The sequence below is a fragment of the Miniopterus natalensis genome, chromosome 7 (genome assembly GCF_054644295.1).
Source record: "Miniopterus natalensis isolate mMinNat1 chromosome 7, mMinNat1.hap1, whole genome shotgun sequence".
In the NCBI taxonomy this organism is placed as follows: Eukaryota; Metazoa; Chordata; class Mammalia; order Chiroptera; family Miniopteridae; genus Miniopterus; species Miniopterus natalensis.
In genome coordinates this window covers 23405820-23430867 of record NC_142087.1, presented here as the reverse complement: position 1 = coordinate 23430867, position 25048 = coordinate 23405820, and the positions used below count along the sequence as shown (strand labels likewise).

At 41.2% G+C, this 25048-nt stretch overlaps 1 protein-coding gene across 5 annotated transcripts in view; it reads left to right on the top strand.

Moving 5' to 3' along the window:
• Positions 1 to 25048, top strand: part of TASP1 (taspase 1) — a 246458-nt gene that overhangs the window by 132429 nt on the left and 88981 nt on the right. Inside the window, exon 13 of one of the 5 annotated variants that reach the window (XM_016212012.2) lies at positions 1561 to 3326. The exons of the other annotated variants lie outside the window; for them this stretch is intronic. Within the exon in view, the coding sequence (XP_016067498.1) occupies positions 1561 to 1587 (27 nt within the window). The 3' untranslated portion in view covers positions 1588 to 3326. Of the gene's footprint in view, positions 1 to 1560; positions 3327 to 25048 lie in introns of those variants that run through there. 5 annotated transcript variants of the gene reach the window in all.

The following is a 25048-nucleotide window of genomic DNA, read 5'->3' as shown; positions in this document are numbered from 1 at the left end:
GACCTGGCCTGGGCTCGCTGCGCTCTGGCTGGGCCTGGCCAGTGTCCTCACGGCAGAGTCAGAGGTTTGCGCCCTGTGTGTCATGTGCCATGGCCCACGGCCCTCCCTGAGTCACAACCATCACCCGGATGTCCTTGCAGCACCTCTTGAGTGGCTTGGCTTCCCCACACTCACCAGGCTGAGCCTGGGAGTAAAAAACCTCATTTGTGGATTTTATTTTATACTTGGCCTCGTGTTCTCCTTGTTCATAAAATTTTTAGACACAGCTGTGGCATATGATGTTTCCCTGGCATGAAAGCACCTCATTTGCAACGCTGCAGAGTTGGGCGGCCTCTTTCTTAGAGGACGTGGTTGGTTTTGCACATAAGTAAGGAAACTTCGATATAAACTGTCTGATATATGTGAAATCATTAACAAATTGAGGATACATGTAAGAAAGAGTAGTTCATAGTTATTTGTCAGGGGATACCCACGCGGACAGGCCTCTGCACGTCACCAGCCGGCGGGCCGCAGCACCGGGCTTTGTGAGCGCAGCCGCAGAGCCCCGCGTCAGGCGGCATCGGCACCGGCTTACACTCGCGGGTCTCGCTCTTCCTCGGCTCCCCTCCGCCGCATCCCCGCACCTGCAACCGCGTTTGCATTGTGGTAGTAGACTTCTTTCATAAGAGAGTGCATAAAGGTTGCTGTATTTCATAGTGTTTAGAGAAAGGAGTTATAACTGCCCATTTTAAAGGCGATTTACAGGTTAGAACAACACTATCTAATAGAATTTCCTGTGATGATGGAAATGTTTTATATTTATGTTGTGTTGTCCAGTAGAATAGCCACTGGCGACATATGGCTGTTAAGCCCTTGAAGTGTGGCCAGTCTGCCTGAGGAGCAGAATTCTAAATTTTACTTAGCTTAAACTTAACCGCGTGGCTAGTGGTACTGTACTGAATAGCACAGGTGTAAGAACGAAGGGAAAAATGGTTATTTGAGTAAAGGATCCTCAGAGCATTCTTTTCTTCCCAATGGCAAAATGGTTCCCAAATAGAAACTATCTGACAAGCCACAGGAACTCTTGCGCGGGAATGACTTGCAGCCATTTATTTCTCTCGCCCCTTACAGGTCACCTGTAATTTGAGTACCGAAGCCAATCTGGTGGGGCACGAGCGTGTTTTAAGCCCCTTGTGTAGAAATGTTCTTGTTTTCCCTGCTGGTGGCCTGTGGAAGATACCTTTTAACATGAACTATAGGGGGTAGAGGGAGGGGAGAGCACTGCGCCGAGCCAAAGATGTTTGGCCTCCAGTTGCATTGCCTGACATCTGGTGGACGTGGTTTTCATGTTGCTGGTAAATTCTCCAGCTGGTAGACTTGATTAGGCTGACAGATACAGCTGCTCCTCTGCCTTGCTTGTAAATTATGTTTCTGACCTTCTCTGTGAGAGTTAATCCCTCTCCTTTCTTCCTCCTCTGAGCCTGTGGCTACAAATGCTGTTTTAAAAAAACAAACCCAAAAACTAATGCTCTGGCTGCTGAATTCTGTGGATCAAAAAAACCCATCTCTTCTTTCATACAGGCTGGAATTTTATTGTATTGCAAGTAAGACACAGTTATAGCTGAGAAGCTGGGCTCAAAAGGGAAGGGGCTATAACAACTCATATTCTTCTTAAGAGCAGAAGCCCTTGGCCTACCCCCGATTCCTGCCTCCTCTGGAGAACTGTGGAATTAGTGGCAGGACTGGTCAGCAGAATGACTGGGTTGTAAAACACCCTTGCACATGATGCTGAGAACCATGGCAGTGAAATGAAGAAGAACGCATCTTTAAAAACTAAAATAAATTTTGTAATTTAGAAACTATTTCAGAAAAAATTTTTTTCTCCATTTGTTCTGCTTTCCAAATATTGCCACCTTTGTGCTTGTTACCGAACTCAGAAACTAAAGCCACCTAGCTTTTGAACATTTTATGTAAGCTAATCTAAGTTAATGCCTTGAATTAAAGCTCACCTCAAAATCATACTGCTTAAAAAGGTTGGATAATAATATCACTTTATCCAGAATTCATGTATAATTTGAATAAAAAGATGTAGATTCTTTTGTAAGTTTCTTTTTTTTATAGGATGGTCTGTCAGCTATATCATTTAACTTCTAAAGTCTTCTGTAGCCTAAGTTAAAGAGATTTCTTTTCATTGAACAAAAATTAGGGCACTGATAACAGTTGGATTTAAAAATCAGATCCCATATCCTGCCCAGATAGCAGTTAATGGACAGTTTTTAATAAACACCTAGTGTGCATGGACTACAGTAATAAAAACAGATGCTAAAACTGGCATGGAACTTAAGTATAATAAGTGAACCCAACATTTCTTCTACTATGTAGAGGTCACTTTTTATAGCAGTAGTGATGAAAATACTATTATAAAAATTCTACCTTGGGGAGGAACGAGCTATTTTGTGGTCTTAAAGTATCTCCTCACAGATTTCTTACTAGTTGCTGGGGAGAATACTAGTTTATACTGGAGAAACCAGGCAACAACTTGACTGTGGTCAAAATTCATGTCAGGTGTAAGGGGCAGATGGACATTATGTGCCTCTGGATGTGATAACCTGAGAAGACACAAATACCACTTCCATAGTAGCCCACCTGGAAGTGCATTACCTGTACCTAATCCCAAGGAAACAGAAAAATCTAAAATGGTGAACATTCTATGAAGAAAGAAAAGGGTCTGTACAGTTGAACTTGAACAATATGGGTGTGAACTATACAGTCCACTTATATGTGGATTTTTTTTCAATACATGCTGTAAATATATTTTCTCTTATGATTTTCTTAACGTTATTTCTTTGGCTACTTTATTGTAAGCTATAGTATGTAACACATATAACATATATATGTAAATCAGCTGTTTACATTATTGGTAAGGCTTCACTGGTAAGGTCAAGAGTAGTTAAGTTTTTAGGGAGTCAAAGTTATGCACAGATTTTTTACTGCATGGGAGGTTGGTGCCCTTAACCCTGTTATCCAAGGGTCAACTGTATTCTTAAAAAATCTCAAGGTCATAAAAGCAAAGGCTGCACAAATGTTCCAGATTAAACAATACTAAAGGAGGGGGAAATACATTATTAGGTTAATTTACAAAATTAGAATATGGATGGTAAACATGTTGCATCATTTTTAAATTTGTTGTGACTGTACTGCGTTTTGTAAGGAAATATGCTTACTCTTAGGAAATACAAACTGAAGTATCTAGGGTTAAAGGACCATAACATATGCAATATCATCATGATGGCCCAGAAAAAAAATGTTCTGGGGATGGGTGGTGGGTGGATAGCAAATTACAAACCAAATGGGTATTCCTTGAACTAGTCCATAATTTTGAAATTATTTTCAAATAAAAAGTTAATATTACCCTTGGATAATATGGTACATTTGATTGGTCCTTTGGGCCTTGCAGTTGACGTGAACAAGCATTGGAATGGATGTGGTGCCGGGAAGTAGGAACCTGGGGTGTCCTCCACTCGGTGCGTGCTGAGAGCCTGATGTGGTGTGATCACTCTGCCCCTCTGCTTCTCAGAGGACTCATCTGGAAAATGAGAATTAAAGTACCTCACTATGCCTTCAGTCCTTCCTGGGATAGGCATGATAGGAACAGGGAAGCAAGATCTTATTGTCTGAATATAGATGACTGGACCCCCATTAAGTTATTCATATAATATTATGGCTGTATTGTCTATATTGTGGTTATTGTATATATTATAGCCCTTTGCCCCAGATAGTTGTTTCCAATCTGCAAAATTTGAAATCCTACATGCCAGATTACATAAGCAGATAGTTGCTAGTCAGTTTTTCAGTAGAATTTTATGATCCCAGTGTCGTATCTACTATGTTTTGTTTTTATGAAGATGGTTTCTGGGGCTTTAGGAAAATTCTCAATAAATGTCTATTTAGAAGGGATAGCACAGATGAAATTTCTGAGAACTTTTTTTAGATTTAACTTATTTCTCAAATAAAGCCATGGGCGGAAGACTTAACGATGCAGACACGGTTTGCGAAATGCATTGTTAGGCAATTTAGTAGTTGTGTGAGCATCGTTGTGTGTTCTTAACAAATCTAGATGGTATAGTCTACTATACACTAGGCTATATGGGATAGCTTATTGCTCCGGGGCTATAAACCTGTATAGCATGTTACTGCACTGAATACTCTAGGCAGTTGTAACATAATGGTAAATGTTTGCAGTAAAAATATAGTATAAAAGAAAAAAGAATGGTACATTGGTATTGGGCACTTACCATGAATGGAACTTGCAGGACTGGAAGTTGCTCTGGTGAGTGAGTCCATGAGGGAATGTGAAGGCTAGGACATTACTGTCCACCACTGCAGACTTTACAAACTCTGTACATTTAGGCTGCACTAAATTCATAAAACAATACAAGAGTAAATCAAGTACAAGAGAAAATGATGCAGTCAAGCGATGCTGCAAACACAGGATGTGTGATGAGGATGCTGGTGTATAATGTGGATACTGCTTCACAGCAAACTGGTTTGTGAGTAGAAAGAGTACACCCTAAAATAACAGTAAAACTTATAGAATAGTAAATATGTAAACCAGTATTTATTATCATTACCAAGTGTTACGTACTGTACATAATTGTATGTGCTATACTTTTAAGTATATCTTTTTTTTTTTTTTTTTTTTTTTATTGATTTCAGAGAGAGGAACGGAGGGGGAGAGAGAGAGAGCTAGAAACATCAATGATGAGAGAGTCATTGATTGAGCCCGCAACCCGGGCATGTGCCCTGACCGGGAATCGAACAAACCCCGATCGCCTGGATCCCAGGTCGACGCTCAACCGCTGAGCCACGCCCGGCCGGGCTGTGCTGTACTTTTACATACAACTGCAGTGCAGTAGGTTTGTCTACACCAGCATCAGCACAGACAGGAGCAATGCGTTACACTATGACATCGCGACGGCTATGGCATCACTAGGTGTTAGGGAGTTTTCAGTTCCTCGTTACTCTTATGGTACCACCGTTGTGTATGCCGTCTGTCATTGACTGCAACACTGTAATGTAGCACATGGCCATACAAAACATGAGGTTCATGAGAGAGAGACCAAAAGAAGTGAGAAAGAAACTTCTCCTTCCAGTTAGGATGAAGAAAGTCACAAGAGGCCTTTGCTCCTACTCCCAGCAGTGAGAATGAGCTCAAGAATAGTGACATAGAAAATAAACAGAAAAAAGCCACAAAGTCAGAACTTGTTTTTTTGAAAAAAATAATCAATAATCAATGAAATTGATAGAGCCTTAAAAAGAATTATGAGGAAAGAAACAGAAAAAATACCAACGACTAGTATCAAGAATGAAAAGAGAACATCAGTGCATGATCACAGATCCTACAGGCATTAAGGGAATAATAAGTTGATATTAACAACTTTACAATTAATACAATAAATTCAGTAGTTTGGGTGAAATTTATAAATTCCTGAAAAAACCCAACATAGAGACTCTAACACAGAAAATTTTAATAACCGTATACATATTTAAGAAATTGAATTTATAATAAAAATCTTCTCACTAAGAAAACTTCATGCCCAGATGGCTTCACTGGTGTATTATATCAGACATTTAAGGTAGAAATAATGCAATCTTAAACCAATCCTTTTAGAAAAACAAGGCAGAGGGAATGCTTTCCAACTCATTTTATGAGGCGAGGATAACCTTAGTATCAAAATTTGACAAAGATGTTACAAGAAAGGAAAACTACAGACCAATAGTCCTCATGAATACAGTTTCAGGAATTCTTGATAAGTTAATTATTCACTTAGGATTAAAAATTTAGCAATATTATATGCACCCCCCCCCCCCCCATACATACACACCATACATACACAAAAAGAAAAAATTTTCCCAGGAATGTACAACTGAATTAACAGTGTCAGTGATGATCTTGAGACATGTGGGTATCCATCCATATGTGAAAGAATGGAGTTGGACCCTTACAAATGCTATATGTAAAAATTAACTCAGAATGGATCAGAAACCAAAATGTAGGAGCTGACACTGTAAATTTCTTAGAAGAGATCTTTTTAAAAAAAATCTTTATTGTTGAAAGTATTACAGGTATCCCATTTTTTCCCCTCATTGACCCCCTCCACTTTGCTCCCCCCACTCCCCAGGTCTTCACCCCGTTATTGTCTGTGTCCATGGGCTATACATATATGCACATAACTTCTTTGCTTAATCTCTTCCCACCTTCCACCCCCCTTCCCTCTTCCCTCTGAAATATGACTGTCTGTTGCCTGCATCAATGTCTCTGGATCTATTTTGTTTGTCAGGTTATTTTGTTCATTAGCTTCTTCTAGAAGACCCTTCAACATTTCATGTAATACTGGTTTGGCTTGGGGATGAACTCCCTTAGCTTTTTCTTATCTGTGAAGCTCTTTATGTGACCTTCAGTTCTAAACAATAGCTTTGCTGGGTAGAGTCATCTTGTTTGTAGGTTCTTGCTTTTCATCACTTTGACTATTTCCTGCCATTCCCTTCTGGCCTGCAAGGTTTCTGTTCAGAAATCAGCTGACAGTCATGTGAGTGTTCCCTCATAGGGAACTAACTGCTTTCTCTTGCTGCTTTTAAGATTCTCTCTTTGTCTTTAACCTTTGGCATTTTGGTAAATCTTTTTGACCTTGGATTAAGCAGTGATTTCTTAGCTATGACCAAAAGCACAAGTAACAAAAGATAAAAATTGATAAATAAGACCATCAAAAATAATAATTTCTGTGCTTCCAAGACACCATCAAGAAAGTGAAAAGACAACCCACACAATAGGAAAAAATACTTGTAAATCAAATATCCCCTATTTGATAGGGGATATGTATTCAAATTACATAAAAAACTCTTATAACTCAACAATAAGACAAAAAATGAGCAAGAGATTTGAATAGACATTTCTGCAAAGAAGATTACGAATAACTAATTAGTACATGTGCAACAGTCCTTAGGGAAATGGAAAAATCAAAACCACAATGAGAGACCACTTAAAATCCACCAGGATGGTTATAATAAAAAAGATGAACACTCACAAGTGTTGGCAATATATGTAACCCTTATGTATTTGTGGGAACGTAAAATGGTGCAGCCAACCACTTTGGGGAACAGTTTGACAGTTCCTTAAAAAATTAATTATAGAGTCATCATATGATCCAGCAGCTCCATTCCTAGGTATGTAACTGAGAGGACTGAAAAGATCTGTCCACACAAAAACTTATGCTTAGGTATGTATAGCAGAATTACTCATAATAGCTAAAATGTAGAAACAATCCAAATGACCATCAGCTGATGAATGAATCAACAAAATGTGATATATTCATACAATGGGGCGTTACTCATCCATAAAAAGGAACAAAGTGCTGACACCTAGTACAACCTGGATGGACCTGGAAAAACCTTATACTACGTGAAAGAAGCCGGACACAAAGGCGACCTGTCATATGATTCCATTTCTATGATGTGCCCAGAATGGGCAGATATTGTGGGGGTGCATTGTAGGCTACTGATTGCCAGGGGCTGGTGGAAAGGAAGTTTGGGGAGTAAGGCTAATGGGTACAGTTTCTTTTTTGAGATAATGAAAATTTTGTGGAATTGGAGTCACACAACCTTGTGAATATACTGGAAGTACTAAATTGAACAATTATTTCAAGGGTGAATTTTATGATATGTTAATAAGATCTCGATAAATCTGTTTAAAATACCAACTAATGTAATTTATCATATTCCAAAAAAAGGAGAAAAACCATTTTGATCATCTCAATATCATATGCTCATCTCATCTTCCACTGATGATAAAAATCTTGAAATACTAGAAATCTAATAAATACCTTAATCTGGTGATCACAAGTAAATTAATAGGTAAATTACTACAAAAGCCTACAGTTAAAATCACACTAATTGATGACACACTGAACACTTTCTTTCTAGCATTGAGAACAAGTGAAGAAGAGGCCCACCCTCATTGCCTCTGTTCACTGTTTCATTGGGATTCCTAAACACTGTAATAGAGCAAGTAAAAGAAATAAAAGACAGAAGTTGGGAAATAAGTAAGATCTGTAGTTATTTTCCAATAACATGGAATGAATCTAACAAGTCATGTGCAAGACCTGTCCTCTGAAACTGCAGGACTTTGCTGAGAGAGATAAAACCTAAGCAAATGGAGAAATATGCAGTGTTCACTGGAAAACTCAATGACGTGAAGATAGCCGTTTTTTCCAAATTCATTCATAGTTTCAAAGCAACCCAAATTAAAATCCCAGCAGATATTTTTAATAAGAAATTGACAAGGTGATTTCAAAATTTATATGAATGTGCCAAAGTCAGCTTTAAAAAAGATCACAGTTAAGAGGACTTAACTGATTTTGGGACTCAGCATAGAGCTACCATCGTGAAGGCAAGTGTTCCCTGACAAGAGGCCACACTAGATCCAGCCTACCAAGAGCTTTGAGATCAGCAGGGAGGTCTCCCTTTTGTCATTTCACAGCATTGTAAGGGAAGCAGCAGACCACCAGACACTGCAGAATTTGTAGAAACATTGCCTCAGAAGTACAGATGGAAACTGTGTCTCTAGGAGAAACCGAGTGCATCTAATGTGGAGGTCCAGAATAATTACGGCAGCGTGGCTGCTGTTTGCCATCAGATAAAAGTACTGTGTTTACATAGGGGGCCTCCAAAATGACAGGTGAGAAAGTGTGCTGTCAACAACCTTAATAGAATAGTCTATAAAAAATGAAAGAAAGTTTGGATGGACTCTTCAGTCTCCGAATTTATGTGGCTTGGTCAGCTTCTTCACAGACTTACCTGTGTATGTACTTTATCCCCATTAAAGCAAAATAGAGACAGTCTCATAGACAGAGAGCAGGCAGGTCTGGTGTGTGTGGGGGCGGATGTTGGCTGGGGGGGTGGAGCGATTGAGCGAAAAAGAAGAAAAAATGAGAGAACTCATGGACATGGACAACAGTGTGGCGATTGCAGGGAGGAGGGGGCTGGGTGGAGGCGAAAGAGGGCATAGAGGGGATAAATTGTGATGGAAAAAATAAAATTAAAAATACATATTTAAAAATGTTAACCTAGTCATTTACTCTAGATCATTAAGTATTACCAGTGTTGAACTACTAAAAGCATACAGTATCTAGTAAACTATTATAGGCTTCCCTAATTTTCCTTTTCTTTCAGTCTGGTTAGAGGGGGAAAGAATTTATTAGGCAGATTTGCTGCTGTAGGGAAGTGATTTTTTCTGAAATTCGAATAGAATCTGTGCAATAATTACCCCGTTATTTGTTCTTAATTCTCTAGCTTGTTTTTATTCACAGAGTTATTGGAGTACAACTGGCTAAGTAAGTGAATCCTCTCTAACGGATGTCAATACAACCAAAGTGAAACAGGTGACTGATTTTGAGACTAGAAGATAACACAAAAGATTATTTGTAACTTATATTCAGAGAAAATGTCAGAGTATAAATGGAAAATAAGTTCAGAGGTCCAAAATGGATATAGCATAGGAATAATGTTTGACGACAAATTGCAATTTATTATGTTTTGAGGGGTATTAAAAAGTCTTGTTCTTTGGTTTATTTTACTGTTTTGATTGTGATTGTGTATGCAAATCCTGGCAACCATTAACTTTTCACCCAATTAAAGCAATTTATAAAACTTTAATAAGGTCTTTCTGTGCCAAGGATTTGTATCATTGCAAAAGGAAAGCCTCAGGAAGCTAAATGAATTCTCTTCTATGTGCTGTTTAGTTGACTCCAACTCTTGGAAACCCTATAAATGACTGATGCCCACAACATCCTCTCCTGAACAGCCTTCTTCTAAACCTTAAAAAATAAAAAACCTAAAAACTTTATGTTGAGTGGAGAAAGCCCAACACAAAAGAGTACTTAACTGAATTTTTCCATTTATATGAAATTCTATTTATATAAGGTATGGAGATAGAAATCCGAAAGTTGTTGCTCAAGAAAGGGGTGTGGGGAAATTTTCAGGGGTAATGGAAATGTTCTATATGGAAAATTTTCTACTTAGGTTTTGGTTTCATGGCTTTAGAAATGGTCCAAAGTCATCAAACCCTTTACTTAACATCTATGCATTTTATTGTATCTAAATCGTTCCTCTATTTTTTTGCCTAAAAAGTTATTAGCAAGACCATCTAGAATGAGCTTTGGAGTTAGCCATACTTGGATTTTAATCCTGGAGCCCCTTTTTATAACCTGGAGCAAGTTACAACTTATCTTTAAAGTGGGAATATTACTGATGTTTTCATAGCATTCTGAGTGTTAATTGAATAATATAACTGAAGTGCCTTTACTAGATACGACATTAATCATGGTGGATGATGATAGTATAGTGGTGGGAGGCAGAGATGATGGTAGAAGCTGTAGAGAATCTCTCAGGGCCATCACATTGTGCAATTCTACAGGCTCATTTATGCTGTAATCTACGTTGCCCATGACAAGAGCGATACCCCTTGGATTTTCACCCTACATGTCTGATGGAGCTGGTAGTGGTTATTACATTTTGACAAAACATAACTCTAACTTGTAAATATAAACCAACTGATGAGTGAGTTGAGAGATCCCCGAAGAGGAAAAAAATAATGTTTGAAGCTACAAGAACACCCCCCATCCCCAGCCCCAACTCCGAGATTCAGGCCAATATGGTGGTAATGGAGCCCTTTAAAAAAGGTGCCTGACTAGAGGTCTACCAGCTTGACAACATCATAAATTGAAATCTAAGATTTGCCTGCAGCATTTCTGTTAAGCTCACCTAACAGAATAATTTTTCTTTAAAAAAAAAAAAAAAGTAAGGGGGAAATATTGCTTACTAGCTACTGTTGATTCCTCTTGTGTGAACCATGAACATGCAGGCAGTCTTGTTGTATTCTACGGAGCACTAGAAAGTAGAACACCTATGGGGTTATTACCATGGATTCCTTAAAAGAGACTTCAGTTCCATGATAGTGGCTAGTGGAATTCAGTCACTGGGTGGATTTATTGGCCTATATTTTAGATTTATGAAGAACCACCTAGAATCAAGCAGGCCTTACTCTAAACCAAATTTTAACTGATTTTGATCTTCTAGTCCCCATATTACTCAATAACCAAAGGAGTCTGATCCCTGGCAGGAAGCCAACTGCTTCAGGATGGTAGGTTGGGCACCACCAGCAAGCTGTGTACTAAGAAAACATCCCAGGACAACTAAATCTGACAGATGTACTTGTGAAACACACGGCAAAGTGTATAGTGATTTTACTTGTACCTTTTAAGCTTGCTCAGAATTTCAAATATAAAAATTGCGTTTCTTTTCCATGCTCTTAGGACTGCCAGGAGGATCCTGTTGGGTGTATTTAGAAAGTCCTTTAGACAAACAGGAGGAGATTGAAGAAGATTGAATATGTGAAAGACAAATTTTAAGACAGAAGTTTGCTCAACTTCAAGTTTATTTCTATGAGTAGTTGGTAGTTTTATTTTTGCCTAATTAGTCTTACGCCATCAGTTTCTTCCAAATGATTCATTCAACTTTGCTCCAAAGCAATAAATAGAATAAACACAAAGAGGGAATTCACCGTGTTGGCAGGAGCATAAATCCTCTCGAAGGTATTAACCGTATTTATCCAAATAAATCTCATTTTAATCATAGCGTAGGGTTAGATCTTTGCAAAGATAAATATGTCTGTTACTTGGACTTGTCGATACTCCATGTTAGTTGAAATGAATAAGCCTTTTTTTTTGGTTATAGCAACAAAAAATTATGAAAACATACGTACATAGTCATTAGTCTACATAGTACATATCAGGTGTGAACTTAACATTAGAATGTCTCCTTATTACCTTCTAGTACTCAGTGGTTTAGGGAAATATTTACCTTCCCAAAGCCGACACATGCCTGCTGCGTCCCCACAGGACACATAACCATGACATGTCACTAAGACAAGTGTCCTTGAGAATGATCGGCCTTATTACCCACAGTGAGTGAGCAATGATTACAGATGGTGTTTTCTTTCCCTTGGTTGGAGAGCAGTGGACAAATGATGAAAGGAATCTCTTCTGCTTTTTCAATCTTAAAAAAGGCCATAGTCTTGGCCATGTCATTTTTGTTTCATGTTACCTTTCTAATTCTTTTTTTCAATATGTTTTTTTAAATTGATTTTAGAGAGAGGAAGGGAGAGGGATGGAGAGATAGAAACATTGATGAGAGAGAAACATTATTGATCAGCTGCCTCCTGCACTCCCCCTACCGGGGATTGAGCCCAGAACCTGGGCATGTGCCCTGACCTGGAATCCAACCAGGGACCTCTTGGTTCATGGGTCGGTGCTCAACCACTGAGCCATACTGGCCAGGCACCTTTCTAATTCTTAATAAGGAATTGGTTCTATGATTATAAATATCAGGGTCCCCCACTGAATTTATGTTGTAAGGACTTTTATTACATTATTTTATTAAATAGGAGAGTAACAGGAGCTGAATCTACACACACGCAGTATATGTGGAGGTGCTAATGGCTGCACAGGGCCTCTCACGTGTGGACAGCCATAAAAACATCTTGCATGAGGGACTCGTGTTGAGGTTTAGGGTAGAACTCTGAGTCCAGATGGCTGTCTGGACACATTTGTCCTCACTGCCCCTTCGTTCCAGCAATCTCCAGATTTGAGGTAAAAAACTAGGTTCATCAGCTTTTTTAAAAAAATAAAAATTTTTACATAAAAATTTTTGAATTTATGTGAAACAAATTTCACATAAAATATTTTGTAAGATTTAAGCATTTTAAATTTTACATAAAAATAGTTATTTTCTTCTCACTTATTTTCTCCTGTAAGAGCATTTGCTTTGGCAGCACTGGGACCCACTTCCTGTGCAGCGCTGGGTTGGAACCAAGTGGTAGCCACCCTGATTGGTAGCCCTAGACCTGGCCTGCTTCACTCAGGTGTCTGAGACTGACCCAAGTTGTAGAGTTTAAACCCTAAGCAAAGTCTGTCTGCTAGAATACATTTTCACCCCACTGTCATTCATTCAAATAATATAGCTTCTGTCTTGTTCAGAGCCTTGTCTTAGAGTGTCTGTTCTGTCTAATCCTAAGGATTGAAATTCATTTATGATAGTTACAGTGTATGACTTTTATGTCTGACAAGTAAAGCAGTGCTGTACATTGGTGAAATTTAACATTTTAGTAATAACTAATTGAGACATTTGGATACAGTTGAGCTACTCTCTATTTACATTTCTTTCAAATACTTCTGGATGTAATAAGTGGTGGGCACTGTCGATTTACTTTTATGCTCTTGAGCTGTCATCACTGTGCCGTACATGTTTGGACTACACTGTCTGCTGTAGTGTTGAAGGGGTAAAAAGAAACTTAATTTAGGATGAGGGTTGTATTAACACTTTGCTACTAGGAGATGCTCATAGTACTTGGAAACAGCTTTTTCTTTACCTGAAATAGAAAATATTATTTTAAATGTGCTTCCTGTAACAGATGAAAAACCTAATAATCCCTGATGTCTTCTACTGATAACTTTTGTGTATCTTATGGTAAAATTTTGAACAGTTAGAACCTGCCAGCTATACTGTCCCATTAAAAATGTTTATGATGTGTATTTTTAGGACAAAAATGGAAGATCTTGACAAAACAGACTCTTAATAGGCAGTAATAAGCCCCAATAGCCCCTGACTAAAACATACTTCTATCCAAAATATCTACAACTTTCCAAAGCCACATGGTCAGATAGGAATCCCTGGTTTTTAAGGTGATGGCCCCGTAGGGGTAACATGTTCCCAAATCTAGCAGTTTATGTTGTTGTTCAGTAGGCCGTACTTGGGGCAGGAAAGCAATAAATGCAAATAAGAGTTTCACCGTGAAAGATGACAAAAGTACATTTCTTCTAACATCAGTTCACCAGTGTTCGAGCTAATCAGGGATTTATTACAGTGAGTGATAATGGTTGACTAAGAAGGAGGCCTTAATTCTTTGCCTTGGAGAGTTTAGCTGTCATAGAACTCAGTTACCTCGCGCTAGGATTTCGGTTGTGCTCACACGAGCGACAGTGACGTGAGCGTTAGCTGTACCGGTGGTGAGGACAGTTGGCTCCCGTGCATGTCTTAAGGTAGGACCAGAGGGATTTGCTGATGGATTGGATAGAAGTATGAGGGGAATAGAGAAGGCAGTGGTGCTGCTAGGATTTTGTCGTAAACAGTTGGAAAAATGAAGCTGCCATTTCCTGGGGTGAGGAAGAGGGTGAGCGGGGGGGAAGTAGCGGGAGCTCAGGCGTGGCCACGTTAATGTTGAGAGTCCTCTGAAGCATCAAAGGGAGACGCCGGTAGGTGGTTGGGTGCATGTGTCAGGAGAGAGGACCAAGCTAGAGACGTGTATTTGGGAATTTCAACCTAGACGTGCCTTTTAAAACCACAAGGCTCGATGAGATCACCGAGAGTGAGCAGGAGAGAAGAGTCCTGCAGAACTCGTGTATTTGTAGATAAGTTGGGGGGCTGAGGGGGAACCAGAAGGGGACACTGAAAAGTGGCCACAGAGGTTGGCGGAGAACCAGGTGAGGGTGGTGTCTTAGAAACAGGGAAAACCACTTCAAGGAGCAGAGGACCATCGGCTTTCTCAGCCCCTGCGGCCTTAGGTCTGAGCGTAGCCCCGTGGAGTAGTCAAGGCGAAAACCAGATTGTAGAGGGTTTAAGGAGAGAGCAGAAGGAAAGAATTTGAGGTTAAAGTGTAGACACGTCTTTTAAAGAGCTTCGTGTAAATGGGAGCAAAGAAATGGCGTGGTCACTGGAAGAGGGGGAGGTGTGGAGAGCCATTGTTCACTCTTCCCAGTGCAACCAGATGCTTCACTGTGTGTCCAGATCACTTCTACGGGACGAGCTGAGGAAAGGTGGTCCAACATCGGGTCCTGAGCCCCCTAACATTTAGGCGTTGAGATGGTGAGGAAGAACCAGTAAACGGAACCGAGGTGTCAGCATTAGAGTAAAATAAAAGGACAGCGGGTGCAGCAAGAATTCAAGAAGCGTTCACTGACACGGGGTGAGCTGTCTGAGGAGTCAGGCAGGTTCTTTCTCAGAGGACGCCTGAGCTTACACTCTCACGTGTCTGTCTGGCTCCGAGAAGAGTGGGCTGGGGCTGAGCAGTTAAGTTGCAGCATTTGCCTGCTGTCTGACCCTGCTCCTTTTTTCAGGGAGTGTCTTCCAGGGCCCAGCAGAAGTCAGCTTGGGCAGCGCTGCTCTCCAGGTCCCGGTGCCTTAGCAGGTCTCTGGTGTTGCAGGGGTCTGATTAATCAGCAGTCAGGGGCCGATGGTTTTGACAAGGAGAACTTTCTTCAAAGAGTTTGTTGGTGGCTTTTCTTTTTACCCCTTCAAAATTCCTCACTGACAGGCCAACTGAAATTCCCAGGAAATAGTCCATTACACAAATAGTAGTCTCACTCTTCACGATAGTTTAAACATTAGCCTTTCATTTCTTTTCAAATACAAGATGCTCTTTTCAAGCTGTAGTAAAATCCATGTTCTCTGGCAGCTTTACCAAACAGAAGATTGTAAGTGATATTTTGGATTTGCACCTAGTACAAATCATCAGGATGCTGAGACTTCCCTACCAGGTTCTGTAATAAGAGGTCGCTGGGCTGTCTTTCACTGAGGAAACAGTGGCCCAGAACCTCCCCCCACAGAACAGAGGGTAAACCCCGAGCACCTCCGTCTGCAGTGCTCAGCTGAATCCTCTCCCCTTAGCTCAGCACCTCCTCCCACTGTGAGCCCCCCTCAGAGAAGAAATATCTGAGATACTGTTACTTACATAAGTCCACACAACAACAAAGAGGTGGAGCTAAGATTCAGGACCATCTGAATTCCAGAGCCCAGTGTTCTAGGTCATCTGGAGGGGCCTAAGCTGGAGGGGTGTATTTGAGATTCTCAGCATATGATGCTGTTTTAAAACTGTGAGACTGGCCTGGCCGGGCAGTTGAGCATTGACCTAGGATCCAGGAGATCGGGGTTTGATTCCTGGTCAGGGCACATGCCCGGGTTGCGGGCTGCAGCCTATCAGTGACTCATCATTGATGTTTCTCTCACTCTTTCTCTCTCCCTCTCCCTTCCTCTCTCTGAAATCAATAAAGGTATATTTAATAAATAAATAAATAAATAAATAAAACGATGAGGCTGGATGAGATCACCAAGAAAGTAAACACGGACAGGAGAAAAGACACCTGAGCCAGGGAAACCCCCATGTGTGTGTAAGTTGGGGAAATGAGGAGCAGCTTGCAAAGGAGACTGAGAAGCTGCAGCCATAGGGGTTAAGGGTCCAGGTGAGTGGGGTCCTAGACCCCAAGGGAGAGGGTGTTCCAAGAAGAGCGCGATCAAATGCTGTTGCGCAGATGCTGCTGCTGGGTCCTGTGTGGACTGTGCAGTTGCTTTGTCCACTTGTTTTTACCAGTGCCAGGGAGTGGAGTGGGGACACAGTCACCCTTCCAGAATGGGTCTAGAACAGTAAGAAAGGAACACAGAGTGATTTTTCAGTGGATTATGCTGCTGCATCAAATACTCACTAAACCACCCTGCTACTTAATTAAGGAAAGACGGGAATATGACGGAAAGAAAAAATTTAATCCGGGCCCTAAATGAATTCTTCTGGAATGCACTGAGCTCCCCACATTAACTACTGTTAGCATTTTGGTATATTTCCTTCTGATTTTGCAACTGTGATTTTTTTTTTAAATAAAATTATGATTGTATGGAATGGCATATGCTGATTTATTCTTTTTAAATCAGTTTCTAATATAAAAATAGTACATGTTTCTATGAGTATATCTGAAAAAGAAGAGTGAAGAAAATTCTAGAAATCAGAATAAAAACTATAAGAGGTCTTTACAATCTCAGGATGTACCATTAACATTATGGTATCAGATGATGTATTTCCATGTAGTCTGCTGGAATAGCTAACAGCCTTTCTCCCAGCCTGCCCACCTGCCTATCTAGGAGGCAGCCTAGGAACAGGCTTTGCTCCTGTATAGATAGAGGGACAAATCCAGGGGGTGTGGGTGTGGGAAGTGGGGGGCGGGGGATAGGGTGAGAATCCAGCCTGCCAGGCCCATCACCAGATACCCTGCCTTAGTGGGTCTCAGTGGGTGGTCCTGCCACCCTCTAAGAACACCATGACTTTTTTTTTTTTTTTTAATCTTTATTGATTTCAGAGAGAGGAAGGGAAAGGGAGAGAGAGAGACAGAAACATCAATGATGAGAGAGTCATTGATCGAGCCCACAACCCAGGCATGTGCCCTGACTGGGAATCGAACCCTGATCGCCTGGACCCTAGGTCGACGCTCAACCTCTGAGCCATGCCCGGCTGGGCCACCATGACTCTTTATGTTAAGCCGGGTCCAAGGAGAAGGTGACACAAAGTCCTGGGACCAATTGGTGTTTTAATTCTTAGAAAGGATATTTACAAATCTATAACCTGATTCTAGGAAAATTTAGACATGTGGGTTTTTTTGGAAAAAATGAAATAAAATTAACGTTTAGAGGGTCTTTGGAAAACAGAATTATGTAGAATGTTAGAATCGGGAATAACCCTGAATATAACTGAGTCGAATTTTCACTTTTATCTACAAAGATGCTGAAGTTCAGAGAGCTAGTGACCTTCCAGTCTAGAGACTAGCTACCCCGTCAGTGGCAGAGTTAAGGTTCAAGCCCAGTTCTCGGAATCCCAGAATCGCCCTGAAATTTCATGGTAAAATTTGTGGTAATGGCTTTTCTGAGCAAGCCTTATTTCACCCTGAAAAACTGCTTAGTCCTATGCCTCCTGCAGTGAAAGGTGTGTGTCTTAACAGTGCTAGATTTAGACTCCTTCATTGTAAGACTCTGTGGGAGTGAAGAGAGCCCTAAATTTGGAGCCCTGAGGCTTTCATTCAAGTCTCAGTTTTTCCACTTCCTCGGTGACGGTAAGCAAACCACATACCCAGGCTGAGTCTCACTTTTTTTCACCTGAAAAATATGTGTGGTATACATCTTTTTACCTGTATTCTTAAGATCTTGATGCAAAATCACCGTGCAAATAAAAGCATTATGCAAATATAGGGACTTGGTATTTTTTATTAAGATTTCGCAAGGAACTAGCTTCTGCATCCTACAAAAACATAATTGCCGTCAGAGCAAGATCCGTGTGTGGTTTGTTTTTCCATTCCCTCATTGTAAGTGCAGAATAAATGTTTGCTAAATAGCGGAGAGCTTTTATCACCTTAGTAAAACGGAATATCCATGCTGATCCTCCGTGCGCGAGTGGTGGCGTAATAGGTACTGTGCAGATTGCCGTGTTTATGTGGATGCCTTTGCTGGGCTCTTAAGCTAAAAATAGGAGGGCGATCTTGTCTGGTGCTGCCTCTGAAGTGTGGTGTCCTTTGCATGGCAAAAGAAGTCACAAAAGTTGCCACGAGACTGGGACAACATGCTGTTCTCATCAGACAACATTGTAACCTTATTTTAAGGCTCCTTGGACACGATATTTATATGTGAGAGCAACAGAGCTTTTCCCTTTTTGTAGCTTTTTCAGCACTAACAATGATATTTACCATAATGCTCCCTTTGTGCTTTGTCCAAATTTGCCAGTGGGTCTCTCACGGCGCCATTGCTCTAACATGGAAAGCGAGGTGGGGTGACATACAGTAAAGTGACTAGCATGTGGCATTAATTCTTCATCCTGTTGATATTTCTGATTTTTTAGGTTGAACTTAGGAGTCACATCTTCACACCGCTCTGGCCAACTTACTTCTCTCAGTTTAAGTCAGTGAGGGGACAGAAGTAAAATACTTGTTCTTGATTCATTAGCAATATCCTGTATGCAAAGCTACATGAAATCAGCATCAAAGACTTAAAACTATGAGAGCTGCTCCAGAGACCATGTAACCCAGAGTCTCTGTTCACAGCTCCGGGACTTTCCCTGATCTGCCCGGCATCACCCAGGCTTGGGAAGAGCGCCCCCAGATCTCTTGGCTTATAGTTAAATGGGGGTGTAGTCTATAAAATACATTATTCTGAGCTGTGTTAAGCAGGTTCACACGAAACTGTCAACTATGTGAGTACACCTGCTTTCAGGATGAAGCCTGAGGACCAAACTACTTTTAGAGCAGTAAACTACATTCCAAGGCTTAACGCCGTACCCAGCGAATGCTCAGGATATACTTATTCACACGTCGCGTCTCCTGAAAGACAGCTCTTGAAAGCAGTGGGCAGGGGACTGCTGGGAAGGGGAAGGGACGGCAGGGTGTCTCCTGACTCAACTCACTAAGGAAAAAAAGCCTGTAATAGAAACAAAGCAATAAAAGCCAACCAGACACGCCTCCCCAGCCTTCTCTCGGGAGTGGGTCATTTAAGGTCTGTCACCCTCGTGCCAGTAGAAGGAGAGGAGGGTGACTGTTATGACATCAGGTAAGAATCCTCTGTGAGGACATAAGATGTGCTCAGCCAGCAGAGCCACCTCAGTCCCTAACTGACATGCCTGCGGCCCAGTGTCGAGTACAGAAGGTAAGCTTAGCCCGTAGTTAATGGACCTTCATTCTACAAAACAGATACAGTGTTCCATATTATACTAAGGAAGTTCACGGGACACTCTTAGTAGATTAAAAACAAAATGTTACCTGGGACTTAGCAATTTGGAAATAAGGCAGAGCTCACAGGAGAAGGGAGAAGGAATGTCTGACTCTTCATGTGCTCACGATAACGTCGTGAAGTTGAGCTGAGGCACCGTCTCTCAGCAGGCTGCAGCCCTGCTGTCCAGAAGGGAAGAGGCTGTGCGAGCAAGGTTGCCCCGGTGTCTTCCACGCCCCTCCTCGTGCTGAATCCGTCACAATTTCATTACTGCAGCCAGCACAGCAGACGCACGAGGCACACGGCCCTCCTGCCCACTGTCCGGGTTGCTGTCCCCGGCGAGCTCTCTCAGGACAGCACGCGGGCAGTCGTGGAGGATAAATGATCACTGTCAGGTCAGACTGTCGGTCGTGGGAAATAGGCAGGCTTTTTTTCTTTTCAGAGTTTTAAGGTCCATAACTTTAGTATCATTTTGATTGCTTAATTTATATAAATCTTCAAAAATTTATAACAAAGTTGTAAACTATAGTCAGAAAACTAAAAACTTATGCAATATGAAATGCCTAAGTTGCAGTTCTCTTTCATTTCCCAGCCCTCACTTAAAAAAAATCCTTTAATAAATACACTGAGCCCCTAACGTGGCCCAGGCTGTCTTTTAGGTACTGAGGAAAGACCGAACAAACAGATCAGGCTCCCCGCCCTTGTGGAGCTTCTGTGCACATGGGGGAGACCAGCAGTGAGTAAGATAAAGACGCAAGATGGATGGGCGGTGGGATAGCCGGGGGGTGCAGGAAACGCCGAGGGGCAGAGGGTGGTGAGATGCAGGTGCGCGGACCGTGTAAACCTACCTGGAAGGTGGCTTTGGGTAAAGATCCGACAGAAGTGAAAAGGAGCCAGGCGGACATGGGATGGAAGAGCTTTCTGGGTGAGAATGGCCTTGAGGCAGGAGTGGGTGCTTGAGCAACAACCAGGAGCACGTGGAGAGGGGCGAGCAGGCGTTTCAGCTCAGAGGCTATGGTGACCAAAACATTGAGCGTTGTTGGATTTCACTCTGTGTCACTTTAAGATCACTTATAGAATGAACTGTTTTCCCCCAAAATCGTATCTTAAAGCCCTAACCCCGAGAGTGACTGTATTTGGAGATGGGCCTCCAAAGAGGTGATTAAGGTAAATGAGGTGATAAGAGTGGGGCCATAATCCAGTAGGACCAGGTCCTTATGAAAAGAGGAAGAGACCCCAGGTGTGTGCATGCACAGAGGAAAGGCGATCTGTAAGCCAAGGAGAGAGGCCTCAGAAGAAACCAAATGTACTGATCCTCTGGACTTCCAGCCTCCAGAACTGTGTGAAAATAAGTTTTTTGCCATTTAAGCCACCCAGCCTGAGGTGTTTTGTTATGGAAGACCTAGCCAACCAATGTACTATCTTAACACCTAATTATCTTTGACCAGGGAACTTCCTGCTAAGTAGTCAAATTGATCTTGAGCAAACTTTATTAACAGAAAGCAGTATTTATTTTGTGTCAATCCAGAAGGTGCTAACTCATCCTGCAGGTACTGTGTTTAATGTAAACCTGGTAAACCTACATGTTAGTCATCCAAAGCAGAGCTAGTAAGTCACTCCAGCCAAATATACGGTTTCTTGTGCATTGGCAGTTTAAGAGTAGTTCTTATAATTATTTTATTGCTACCTCTTTTGAGCTGTCTCTTTTTTAACATTGAAAAATGATGGGAGGAAAGCAGTCGGCTGCTTTTGGAGGCTCATTTTTCTGAACCACGTATATAGCCGTTGTGATAAACTGCCTCTGTGAATTAATTTTAAAATTTGACATAATGTATTGCATGCTACATGCATTTTCTTAGCCACTGGCTGATGAAAACACCTCTGCTCTGTTTTGAAATGTTGCTTCTTAGGACTGTCCTTGTAGAAGTGCTTTCCGGTGCCCTTTGTTCTATCTGTAAATGCATGCATTGCTTTGACTGTAGTATCGTCTTGCTCCAAGCTCTCTCTGTTTTTTAAAAATAGAAAACCACGGGGATACAAAGTACAGCATAGGGAATATAGTCAATAATATTGTAATAAGTACGTATGGTGCCAGATGAATACCAGAGTTATTTGGGTGATCACTTTGTAAGGTACATAAATGTCTAATTACTGTGTTGCACATCTGAAACTAATATAATATTGTATGTCATCTATAACTGAATAAAATTTTTAAAATAACCCAAAAAAGATTTTAAAATAATAAAAATAAAACTAGAAAACCAAACCTTCAGAATTATGAAACCAATGAATAAAATATTTCCAGAAGCTTTTTGGACTGTATCTGTCTAGATTTTCTTTTCCTGACCCCACCAAAGGAGGGTAACGTGTCTAAGAGAATCTTTTCTCGACTCCTGTGGCAGATCTCAAGCAACTTTCCTAAGAGTGGAAAGATGAATTAAAATATAACCACTAAGTAAAGGCTTTGATACTTTTAAATTAAATCGTGTGCATGAAGTTTCCCTAGAAACCACAAAAGAGCCGTCACTAAGGTGGCCTCGAAAGATTTAAAGACATGAGTATGAATGATAGGAAGACTTAGATTGTGATTAGAACGTCAAGCAATTGTATAATTTCTATATTAATTTTTCTTTCTTTAACTTTCTCCTTTTAAAATGTTCAGGATAAGTATGTTATTATACAGTGTATATGGTTTTACAGAAAGATACAGCCCTAAGGATATTGGCTCTGAATAGTCAGTTTAATTTATAGGTTGATAGTTCTTCAAGGAGTGTTGGCCTCAGGGATCTTCCTGTGCACTCGCTTGGGGAATTAGCAGGAAAGTGGGGAATTGTCACTGCCAGGCCATTGGGGACCACTGCTATGGGCCTGTTAGTCTGGGGAATCTCAAATTCCGTCCCCATTCCAACAGTACCGTCATTTGGAAAGTGGGAAAGGTTAGTCTGTACTTTTTATTAAATTTTATTTTTTAATTACAGTTTACATTCAGTATTATTTTCTATTAGTTTCAGGTGTACAGCAGAGTAGTCAGACAGTTGTTCAGTTTACAGAGTGGTCCCCCCAAATATTTCCAGCACCCACCTGGCACCGTACGTAGTTGTTAGTGTCATCAACTGTACTCCCTGTGCTGTGCTGTGCACCCCTGGGACTGTTTCGCGACCACCACTGTCGTCTTTAATCCCTCCTGCTTTTTCACCCGGCCCTCCAAGCTCCCTCCCCTTGGCAGCCTGTTCTCCGTGTCTCTGAGTCTGTTCAGTTTTGTTGGTTGTGTTGTTCTTTAGAAGGAGACTTGACTTGGGGTGGTGAACACACAGCACAATACACAGGTGATATATTGTGCGCTCCTATAAAATACTCTGTTGAGCAGCTCCCAGTGTTTATAATACCATTTGATGCTCCATTGAAATCTCCACAGAAAGCTTCAAATACATGCTGGCTCAAACTTCTTCAGACCAAGGTCATTTACTTTTTGATGAGTAGAAGGTCGTGTTGATGGATGAACCTGGCGAAGTCCTGACATTTGGATGCTTAGCTATTTTATTCCTCTCAGCACTAAGAGCAGGCCAGTGTTTCATAATCACAAAGCCCCCTTGACTGGACGGCAGTTGAGGGGATGGGTGATCCTAAGTTAGTCTAACAACTAGTTTGTTTAGGTGAACATTTCTGCCTTGTGTAAACAGCTCAGTTTATACAAACCTTGGTGTATTTTTGAAGTACTTTTGCCCCTGCGCTGTTAAAATTTCAGGACCACCACTGTCATTTTCAATCCCGTTTTCTTTTCTTGCCTAACTCTCCTTGACACTTTGTGATTGAGTTTAGTTTATTTAGATGTTCTTCTGTCGTAAACTTAATGGGGGTAGGAGTGTTAGAGATAAGTTAGGATTGGCTGCCTGTGTTTTTGTAAATCTTGAGATTGCTATCAAGTCCCCTGGTCCGAGGGACATGCATTTCTTCCTTCTGGTGCTGAGTCTTTTCCATGGTCATAGGAAATCAGACTGACATCCCTCTGGTCAAGTTGCAGGCCATCTGCTTGGACATATGGTCACTCTTTGACCTTTTAGCAATTGATTCTCTGTCCTCTCTGCTCCCTGGATTCTCCCTGGATCTTTGGGAAACACAAGGATGGGTTTTCCTGTGAGCTGCTCTTTTAGGGACAGATAACTAACCTTAGAAAATTCCAACTTATTCGTGAGCAGAACCTGGTGGTGGTGTTTTTCCTGTGGGGTCTGCATCATGGACTCATTCCTAGCTGACCCTGTCTCTTAATGCCGCCTGTGGAGAATTATTCTAGACCAGGTAGGAACATGTCATTTCTGTTTTATTACTTAAAAAAAAATTGTGGCAGCCCTGGCTGGGTGGCTCAGTTGATTGGAGCATCATCATGTACAGCAAAAGGTTGTGGGTTCGATTCCAGGTCAGGGCACATACCTAGGTTTCTAGTTCTGTCCCCAGTAAGGCACATATGGGCAGTAACCGACCAGTGTTTCTCCCTCTCCCTCTCCCTTCCTCTTTCTCTAAAATCAATAAAAACATATCCTCAGTTGAGGATAAAAAAAAAAATTGTTGCAAAATGTACAAGGCAGATTTTACATTCTGACATTCCTGAGTGTACAGTTCAGTGGCATGTAGTCCATTCACGTTGTACAGCCAGCCATCTCCAGAAGTGATTCATCCGGCCAAGCGGTGCCCGTTAAACAGTGACTCCCCCCCCCCCCCCCAGCTGCTGGCATTCTGCTCTCTGTCTCTATGAGTTTGATTACTAGGTACCTCATATAAGTGGAATCCTATGATGTTTGTCCTTTTGTGTCACTTACTTCATTTAGCATAATGTCTTCAGAGTTTATCCATATTGGGGCATGTGTCAAGTTGTTCCTCCTTTGTCAAACTGTATAATATTCCATTGTAAGCATATTATACATTTTGTTTATCTCTTATACACTAATGGACCTTTGTGTTGCTTCCACCTTCTGGCTGCTGTGAATGTTGGTATATAACTATATTTCTGAGTCCCCGCTTTCACTTGTTTTGGGTATATACTACGAAGCGGAAGTGTTGTATCATATGATAATTCTATGTTTACTTTTTTGAGGAACCGCCATACTGTTTTCCACAGCAGTTCTGCTTTACTCTTGGCCCCTGTCGTAGCTGCGTGCCTATGTGCACGACTCGAGGGTGACATGAGGGATGAAACTGACTGAGGGGCTTCTATCTGTCAGGGATCTTTCCTGTTTAGGAGAACCTTTAAAAAACTGATGAAAGACTCCTAGGCAAAAAATTCTCTCTCACCTCATGTTAATCAAGTCCTGAGATGTAAAAGTGGCCCCATCAACACTGAGCCCTAGGAATTGTGGGATTTAAGCTTCTTGTGCCTAATGTGACAAGTGCTGTTAGGTAGCAGAATCCAACACACCCTCTTCTAACTCCTCGCAGGAGATTAATGAAGCAT